At 50.5% G+C, this 10,252-nt stretch overlaps 1 protein-coding gene across 1 annotated transcript; it reads right to left on the reverse strand.

The window, feature by feature from the left end:
- Window positions 1-693: 693 nt before the first annotated feature.
- LOC144153115 (endothelin-converting enzyme-like 1) lies at window positions 694-9,888 on the reverse strand. Its single transcript, XM_077684773.1, has 3 exons — window positions 9,815-9,888; window positions 8,987-9,251; window positions 694-2,376 (listed from the first exon to the last, which is right to left on the reverse strand). The coding sequence occupies exons 1-3, from the start codon at window positions 9,886-9,888 to the stop codon at window positions 694-696; spliced, it is 2,022 nt and encodes a 673-aa protein (XP_077540899.1).
- Window positions 9,889-10,252: the final 364 nt, after the last annotated feature.

The raw sequence follows: 10,252 nt of genomic DNA on the forward strand, positions 1-10,252 counted from the left end.
TCTGAGGGTGGGAACTACCAAAAAAAAAAAAAAATAGCCAACCTTCAACATAACCACAGAAGGCATCCTGCTTTACAAGGCGCGGGGTGTGGAATTATACCAGATTTCGCCATCCAAACTTGATCAAACAAACGTTAATTTCTAAAATTCTATACTCGTACCATGCTATCACAATGGTGCTCACGTTTCGTCTAACCATACAAAACTGGCGTAATGCCAGGCAAGGCGGGATAGTTCGTAATCGTTAAATTACTCAAGGCCGGGGAACATATTGCGTATATTTTCATAGTGCACACAAGTGAATTCATGGTCGAATTAAAATCCTCGCACACTGTCAATTTTCAGGCATGGTGCGTTTCTTTTGAATTCATTTCACAGTAGGAAACGAAGAGGAACGTTTGTAGGTAAATATAATTTCCAATGACATTCATACCTGGAATTATACGTTCTTGGAGAGGAAAAAAAATTGCTTGAAAATAAAACTCATGAGCAACACCGGAATGACTAAGGGATATTAAAAAATCTCGGATATGAGAAAGCATATAACTCTTATTTAATCAGTCCAAACGTGGGTGCAAAGCAAAGTGAAAAATTCGGTATTGCAACCAAAAGAGCTCCAAAAATTGCGGTAGTTTTAAAAAAAATACTTCTACACAATCACAGTACAACAGGCGTGGGTCTCCGCAGGACGCCTTAGAGCGAAGTGGTCTCGTGAAAAGAGCATCGCATTTGCGGGCTCATGGGGGCTCCTCTCGAACAGTTGAAGGCTTTCGCAAAGTGGACGTTGTTGGACGCTGGCAGATTGCACCGCTGCGCGAAGACAGGGTAACGGTACCCGGGGAGCGTGGCCGTGTAACCCCCTGGCGAGCAGAAGACGAAGCAAGAGGCGACGAAAAAGAGCTGCTCCCGCGTGTATCCCAAGAAATCGGGCGACTCTATTGGCAGCGTGCGGTAGGCCATGTACGCTTTCTCCGTGCCGGCCGTGTCGGTGAACGCCTCATTTAGAGCGTTGTTGCTGTGCACGTGGTCCCCGGTGGCGTTCACCAGCTGCGCGCGGACACATTCGAGCAGCGCCAGGAAGCCGGCGAGGGAGCGCGCCGTGTACCAGTCGCCCCCATCCGTGTGGCCGCTCAGGAGCGGGTCGAGGGCGTGTGTCAGTTCGTGGCCGAGCACCTTTCCGATGCCGCCCACGTTGAGGGGACTCGGCACAGACAGCGACAGGAACGGAGGTGCTAATATGGCGTCCGGAATAATGATGATGTGCTCGAATGGTTTGTAGTAGGCGTTCACGTTCGCCATATTCGAGGTAGGCACGTCTTCGCGGTACACCGTCACGTTGACATCGGCCGCCAGGAGGTGCTTGAGCTTGCTCGAGCGGCGCCACAGCGCGTCCAGGAGCGAGCGCATGTACGGCTGCCGTCCGAAGTCGGGCAGGTAGTCGTAGAATGCGTCCAGGGCGTCGCTGTTGTTGAGGTGCTCGGGTGCGACGATGATGGAGGTCAGGTCGGACAAACGGGCCGCCGTGGCCTTGGCCGTCGCTTGATCCATCCAGGACTGACCGCCCAAGTTGCGCAACGTCGCGTCGCGCACACTGCGCCAGATGTCCCGGGTCAGCGAAATGGCGTCGGCCATGCGCAGCTCTTCGTTCAAGAACTGCCCGATGGCGTAACTAGCGAGGTCGTTGGTGAGCCCCAGACACACAGCGGCAGACATAATGAGAGCCGCGCCCTTGTGCAGGCATTGCACCAGTGGGTAGGACATGGCCTCATGCGCCATCACCACCATGTTCCAGCCCGCGAAGAGGACGAGGTTAACGTAGGCCTGCGGGCGCGCCGAGATGAGAAGCTCCCGAATGAAGCGACCGCTTCCGCTTTGGGTGAGTATTTTCTCGTCTCCCTCGATGTGTCGGTCTGCCGGAAGGTGAGCGTTAATAACGTGCAGCCATGTTTGGACTTCGACGAACGGAGCAGTAGCGGAGGCCAACTCTCGCAGTGTGACGTAGTGTCGGGGCGGTCGGTTCAACGTCAGATAAGTATTGAGCAACGATTCGAGCTGTACGTACACTGCGTGGATGCGTTCTGCCGCTTCAGCAGCGATATTGTCGCTGTTGCGTGAGGCTAGCGAGATGCACGACGCCACGACGTGCAGCTCGAACCCGTCTGCCTTCGTCTCGTCCCTCCAGTGGGCGATGATAACATCGAGGCCGAGCGCGTAGCGGTTGCCCGCACTAATGTAAGGAGTAGCCGTTAATAGGAAGGGTGTCGGAAGGCCGTAGTCGAGGGGAAAGCCAAACAAGAAGTCGATCAAGTCAAAGTCTTGACTCAATGTCAACGAAGGCCACTCGAACTTGAACTTGCGGAATACCTCGAGAAGGACCTGCGGCCGAGAGCAAACGGGAACAGAACGTAACGTGCGTGCGTGGCTTTGTTCAGGGTGTTTGTACCGATACCATAATTAACTCTGCACTAGTGTAGTTAGCAAAATAATCAAGGTCTCTTACTCTTAGGGAGGAATGGGTAACAATGAAAAGTACTATTACGGCAGGTGTTATGTGTAGTAATAACCAAGTTAACACACATGTGCGTATACTACACTCTAAGAAAAAAGGGTAGAAAAAGGGAGGAAATCGAGGGTTTTCTCCCCCGAACCAGCGAGCTTCTCCCTTTAGCTAATTACACGCAGCGCCCTCTGTACGGCCTCTACGAAACACCGAAACGGGGGAGGAAATATTCTCCCCTGTCGTTTGCAATCTGCTGTCGGCGCCGACGCCGAAAACGAAACCGTTCATCGTTGCACTGCGGCTTTTGCCGATTGGGCGCATACGACGACTATGAGCAACACCTCCCCTGCGGTGTGCTGCTTGCTTGTTTTCTCGCTTTCTTTCTTTTTTATTAGTAACCATGTGCCCACCACGCTAACGCACGGCTCGCCAGCCGTGTGTTTGAAGCGTATTCTGTGGTCACCCCTGCATGCTTGCTGTGGGCGACTCGCTTGCGCCCTGTTCAACGTTACCACTGCACTTGTGGATGTTTTATACTGACGCCCAAGGGTAAAAGAGGTCAGCGATTATAGCAAACTGCCCCTTTTTTCGTCAACGAGCACGGACCGCAGCGTATTGACGCATCAGTTACCAACAACAAAAGGCCCCCATTTGGTAACATCTTGGCTGAATGGTTGCCAGACCAGTGGTGCGCTCTGCGCTAAAAGAGCGAAGGCGAGGCAATGAGTGTCATTACCTAAACATACCTGCCGTACTGTTTCGTGGAACGTTTTTTCTTCTTTGAGCTATTTTACTGCTTCTTACAAAACCTCAAATTAATACAAGTTTGCAATTGCACGGGTTACATTTGATGAAATAACAAAACCCACCTAAGGCTTACGCACTGCCGTGGGTTATCGAAACAAGCAACGATCTCACTGTTCCTACCTGCATTCTTGGCGATCAGGGGTATAAATACTTTGTCGCCGTGTTAATGTTTAGTTGTGGCTTGTGATCATGCGGGCATGTTAGAAGTGTACTGTGGTGTATACGTGTATTATGCTTGCGATGTTGTGTGTTGCGTGTAATGTGCGTTGGCAGTGCCTTTAATGAAGTGTATGTGGCTGTGTTGTGCTATGTTTCGTCCCAATATGTGCCCGCCCACATGCGGCCTCCGTGAAATATACGTTATCCATAAAGATAACCAAGGAAACGCCTTGATGTAAGTGCCCACTGATGGTGATGCTTAGTAGCTGCCCCTCCCCACCTCTACTTTTTTTTTTGCGTAATCTATCGGTTATTTTAAAACGTTTACGGTTGCTTTATTTCGAGCACGCTAGAGGGCGAGCATTGTCGAGGGTGTGACAGCGACGGATACGTTTTTCGTGTTGCCTACATTGCCTTTGCGCAGAGATTTACGATTGCAGACGATCCGCCGCATCCGCGTTTTGATGCATCGGTTGTAGCAAGGTAAGACGACTACAACAACTGGTTGTTCTCAAACGGCCGCATTGGATGCTTGTGATCTCGTGTGCGGTGAACGGCGGGGTTACGAGCCTTTCGGAAATAAAGGCGTCATTTTGAAAGCAATCGGCATGACTTCTACTGTGTTTACGGCGGCGCGTTCGCTCTGAACGCGTAGGCGGGGCGCGCAGCGAGACGAATTCAAGAAGTCGCGCATATACTATTGGCGACATCGCTTGCTAACCGCAGTTCTGGTGCTCGGTAGGTAATTTCTTGGTTATTTTAGCGCATTTTAAGCGCACACAACCACAGTTACCTACGTATTTGTACTTCCTCGATCCTCAAACCAATCAGCTCGCTAGGCCTTTCTCGCATGACAAGCCTTGCTCGGGTGACGCTGCCAGGGGAGGAACGCTCCTCCATTAGCTCACGCAAGGGGGAAATCTTCCTCCACTCCTAGGGGTAGAAACGCGCTCCTCCCTCTTAAAGGGAGAATCTTTCTACCCCTTAGGGAGCAATATATCATACATTCCTGTTTCACCCTTAAAGGAGCCATGAAGAGAAAACACAAGTTTGGTTCATTCAAAAGATTGTGTCGTTAGAATCATACTGACACCACTTTTAACGTAAACTTCGCTCAAATAAGCTACATAATTAGGAAAAACGGGAATGGTCATGCGACCCACCAGCTCATTTCCCGCAACAGAACCTGTGATGTCACATGGGCTAAGCTCTGCGATTGGCGGAGGCTGGCAGAAGCAGACGCAAATTAGGTAGAGCTTACAAACTAGACGAACGAGCGATTTGCGCTTAAATTTAGGGCACATTCTTTACAAAGCAATAAGAATGATGGGACAAACAGTGGAAGTTACGAAAGCACATGTAAACATAGAAGAACTGATGCGTTCTGCTGTTCGTACTGCGCACAGCATGCTTTGGTTTAGCTGCACAGCACTACGGGGCTTGGGGTTGTCTCAGACGACACTGGCCGATTGACGCAAGCAACGGTGTCTTACGTGACCCCATTTGTCGAGCGAGCACTGTTTCAGGGAACGAATATTTTCTCCCAGAACAAAAACAAGCCAGGTTTAAATGCGGGCAAAAACAAACCAAACGCTTGCCACGGTATGGTGGCGCCATCTAGGTTACGGAACGTGAAGAAACGCGGGAACAAACCAACACCGCTGTACAGGGTGGAGACAACCTTTGAACGGTCCCGTGCCGCCGCAATTGGGCCAACGGGCTCAACGCGTTATTCTTTTCGTTTCCCACGAGACCTAGCAACGCGAAACAGACAATATGATTCAAACTTCTTCAGTAAACCGCGTTGCGGCGATAATTTTAGCGCGGTTTTGACACAATGACTTGCTTCGGCGGCGAGCGAGCAACCGAACATGGCGGCGCCAGCGTTACGTGTCTCTACCCTGTACGGCGGATGCGTGAATGAAGGTATTCTAGGCTGCAGAGCGGTCGGTTCCCGTGATGTCACTTGGGACCACGAAAACGCACGATTGAGCGGGAAAATCAAAATTTTAACCTAAATTGTTTAATTTCTCAGTGAATAAAGCACCGTTTGTATCCGGACAAGCGCTGGGGGCACTATAAAACACGAAATCTTTCGAATAAAACCAACTTGCATTTTCTCTTCATGGCTCCTTTAAGGGAGAAACTACCACACCCTTTTTTCTTGGAGTGTACATCCGATCTTATTCTCCGACCCGAGTGTATTGAACACCATTGCTGGACCTGGGGTGACCAGCAATAACTCCACTCAACTTATGGGAGTACTAGGTTGTTTGTACTCCATGATTACTCCGTTAAGCGCACACAACACAGCACGTGAGAGACAAGGACCAGCGCTATTTACAACTGAATTTAATAACAAAAACGGGACATAGGAATTGAAAAGGAGGACACCCTCAAATGACTGCAAAGTTTATCCTGTCACTGCGCAGCCCACCACGCACCCGTCACAAATGCATGTGATAAATGCTTATTTAAGAAGGCCAGCTCTTTCGAGGTCAAAAATATGGACGTCGTACCGACCCCGTCACCTACCCGCTGTATTTGCCCGGCTTCAACAATCGCGCGCCTGCGCTTATCAGCGTCTCGAAATATGATGGAGCACGCGTCGTACAGAGCCTCGCAATCGTCTCACTCTTGGCACTGGCTAGCCAAATCACTATCTTTGCCTCTATGTCCCTTGTTCTGTGTTCCCGTGAGCGAGTGTTGAGGCACGTCTGGTTACGTATGCTTTTTTTAGAAGGGACAACTTATAGGCCACCCCTTCCGCGCAACGCACGCAGTGGTTCCGGTAATTAACGAGGAATTTGTTTCTCAAGCGGAGCTTTCTACCTCTACCCGCAACGGTTGTTTCGTGGCGTGCGGGACAAGAAACTCCCAACGCGGCTGGGAAGGCCGTTTTTCACTCACTGGGCACACATGGGGTGCGGCGATAGGGCGCTATTACCCAGCATTCCCCGTGCTCACCCCGGCGGGGCGTCGGTGGGACCTTTCCGTCGGTTGTGTCGTCTGTTTTAGCGACGGAGTTGGGTCTGTTTTGGCGCATCTTCGCGTCCATTGCGCGCTTACTTCGCACGGCTTGATTAACTTGTTCGACAGCACCTCCGGGGTAACCTGGACTTGACGGAATTAACTGGTCGTACGGCAAAGATACCTTAAGGATTGTTTTCCAGGGCGAGAAAACAAAATGTACAAACCACATACAGACATCTGGAACGCCACCTTTCCCGCACTGCTTGTCACAAATGGGACTGCGTTTTCTAAATTGATGAATACCGATTCGGTTGTGTTTTAACAGGTATTACAAAAGACGAATGGAGCAACTGGTTTTGATAAATAGCGGGTATAAAATTCCGTAAGCTTCCCCGCAATTCTCAAACTTAAGAAAAAATTTGTTTTAAATCTGTATGAATGAGAATGACTACGCTCGCATGCCGGATTTTTTCGATGCCAGCGTTTGTGACACGCGGTGGTGTAGCCCCGAGCTAGCACATCAGGATGGCTAGGTTCCTCTGTCTCACGCTTCGAAACACGCTCCTCTCCGTTTTCCTTCTCACGTTTCACGGCCGGGCTACAGTGGCGGCGTCCGCCGGTCGAGCTCTTCAGTGACCGACGCTGCTGCTTTCGGCACGGAGCCCCCGCGAATCCCAGGTAACGGCTGGCAGAAACTCTGGTTTCACTCTTTATAAAGCCGTGTATGTGAATTCAAGTGCCCTCGCATGTGTAATTGTTTTGGTGTCGTTCACAGCTTCACAGCGTGGATTGGAACCATTTTTTTTTTTTGGATAAGCATTTATCGCGCATGCGTGTACGACGGGTGTGTGGTGGGCTGCGCAGTGACGTGGTAAACTTCGCGTGTTCTTTTCTATTTATATGTCCTAATGTTGTTAGTAAAATTCAGTTGTAAGTAGCGCTGGTCTTCATCTCGCCGTCCTGTGTTTTCTTTGCTACGCTTAACGGATCGAGCTATCATGACTCCACTACTGAAGAAAGACAATAAGCACGCTATTATATTCTGCTCTCTACCTCCGGAAGCCTCAATCAAGCAAGGCTTTTAATTTAGTATTACTTGCGCTGTGTGTCATGCAAACCTTCCAACACTCTTAGATCACAACAAAAGAGTTTACGGCTTATTGCATAAACAAACATTCAAGGAAGCTCGTTCAAATGTTAGGTTACCAACCGAAGATTCTTAGGTTTAATTGGGCTGCACGCATTCACAAAACAAAACACGATTGACCGGGGCGCAGTCGAGAGGAGTTGACATCATGCCGGCCAGCAGTGTTCATGTGGTTGGTGGTTGGAGCGGCTGTGTCACGTTTGACGCCACGCTATACCCCCTGCCCCACGTTTCGGCTTCAGCTGCTCCGCGCCCTCTCTCCCTCTGCGGTGATGCACTAATCCCACTGTCCCTCCCTATAGCCACCTCCGCGTCACAAATGTCGCGCCGAACACCGACCCTCCCCCCCATCTCCCACTCCTGGGTTGCTACATCAAACCCGATGATAACGAACCCGGATAGAGCGAAGTACGCTATATATCGAACAAAAGCAAATCTGTTACGAAAATGCATGAGAAGCACATTCCTTATAACGAAGTTCACATCGGATATATCGACCTCGGCGCGCCTACAATTGCCACCGAAATGCGTGGTCTCGGAGCGGCGATGGAGATGCTCATTGGCCACGATTGATGTGTTGAGCCTCGCATGGACCTACGTGACGCCCGGCACATTCCGCAATTGTTTCCGAGCACGGAATTCACAACGGAGCCCATCTAGCCAGCGAGTCCGGACTAAGACGGCATCATCGGCGAATTGCGCGAAAAAGTCACCAACGTTCCAGGTGCTGTGCCGGAAGGATTGTCCTCAGAGGATTTCCTGAGTGTTGTCGACGATGTTGCCGTTACTGTGAGCCCCTCGAGCGCAAACACCATCGCCGATGTCATGACAGCTGGTGCTGCTGAAAGCACTAATGAGACTGAGGGTGCCACAACGTAACGCCGTCCGACGCTTTATGAAGTGCTTTTGCCGGTCGATGTTCTCCGACAATATTGCTTAGATATTAAAACACCCCGAATTGAACTGGTGCAAATGATGTCTCGTGTAGAGAATGTGGTGGTAGTTGGTGCCGCCAAATCGAAAGTGAAAACAAAAATCACCCATTTCTTGCGAAGTAGGCAGTTAAGGCGGAAAGTAGCTTTATTGCATGCAATAAATGTATTGTTTTGTTGCGAACTCGTAACAACAACTCGTTGCGAACTCGTTGCGAACAACAATATTGCGAACTCGTAACAACAAAATTTGTTATTGACGGTTTCGGCTATATCGAATTCTGGGATATATCGAACTAATCGTGGCGCATATTACAGTTCGCTGTAACCAAGTTTGACTGTACAATGCCGCTTCCTCTCTCCATATCCGTATTTCGGCTAGGGGTTCCCCCTTGAAACGTAGGCGGGGATGCACGCAGGGTCAAGAGAGACGCCGTAAAACGCGAAAAACCATTGTCGCTTCCTCACCTGGATGTCATCGCGACGCTCTTGGTAGACGTCGTGGCAGCTCTGGTACGACTGCACCACCTTCCTGACAGCCACCGAGTCGGAAAATTGGGCGGGGGGCCTCTGCTCGAGGCGGCGGTACAGGAAGGCCGACATGCGGGCCTGGAGCAGTGAGAGCTGGCCGTTCGACATCGACGGGTGGCTGAGCTCCCAGCGGCCGCACACGTGTTCGAAGAGATTGTCGCATGGGTCCACGCTCCGGTCCACGCTTGAACGAAGTTCCTGCCTGCGAGCGCAGGCGACAACCATCGTTAGCAGCCGGAAACACAGGCTTCAAGCCAGGAGTAACACCCATAAGTAACACCCACCGTGTTTTCAAAGCCAAGGGAGTGGGCTGTCACACCGTATAATGACACCCATCATTCCGATATTTTCGGACGTGCTTTATGATAATGTGATCCGCGCCTGGCCTTCGGGTTTCGCGGAAACCGTAGAATTTGGATATGTTATAACTTTTTTTTTGGTATTGGGCATAAAACGAGATATATTACTTCGGTCCCACTCTCCAAAACCGGCCGCTTAGCGGAAACCCTCAAATACAGAATGCTGCTTGATTAGAAGGGGACAACCTCGGATGATGAGCATTTTCTCTCAATAATGATTGTTACTTGCCGTGCAATTCTCGGGTCCACACGAGTGAGATAGCTCAGTGAGATAGCTGAATGAGGTACAGGTAGCGGTGCGCTTGGTGCTTCCCGTGTAAATAAAACACGGACTGCACAATTTTCCGGCTGCAATCACCCGAGAGAAAAAGGGGGGGGGGGGACAATAACTCAAAGCCTCACTCACTCGTAGTCGAAGCACTGCGTCGGGTGGTCGCACCAGGGAACAGCTAGCCGCGTTACCTTCTGGAGCAGGTACATGACACCGCCGTAAATTAGGCCAAGCACTAGGACCATGAGAGGGTGCGCAAAGTTCATCGATGAGGCCGTGAAGCACGAGGTGGTGTAGCCCGGCTCCTCAGGGCCCAGTCGAAAGTTTTTCTACGTCCGTGCCTTCAAGTGGACCATGCTTAGTTGGGTAATTCAGAATGGCATGACGCCATTGCCGCCGGAACGCAACGTGGAGCGAGCACCGCCAGCGTCTTCTTCTACACCTTCGTAAATGGCCCATACGTGCAACGAGAAATTGCCCGGAACTACTGGTTTGGCGCTTGCTAATTTCAAATTCTTATTCCTTGTTGATTCAATTGAGACATTTATTTTGTACCAAGTGGGCGTTGAAAGG

This window comes from Haemaphysalis longicornis, unplaced genomic scaffold, assembly GCF_048455015.1.
Source record: "Haemaphysalis longicornis isolate Haplotype H1 unplaced genomic scaffold, Haemaphysalis longicornis Haplotype H1 scaffold_9, whole genome shotgun sequence".
Classification (NCBI taxonomy): Eukaryota; Metazoa; Arthropoda; class Arachnida; order Ixodida; family Ixodidae; genus Haemaphysalis; species Haemaphysalis longicornis.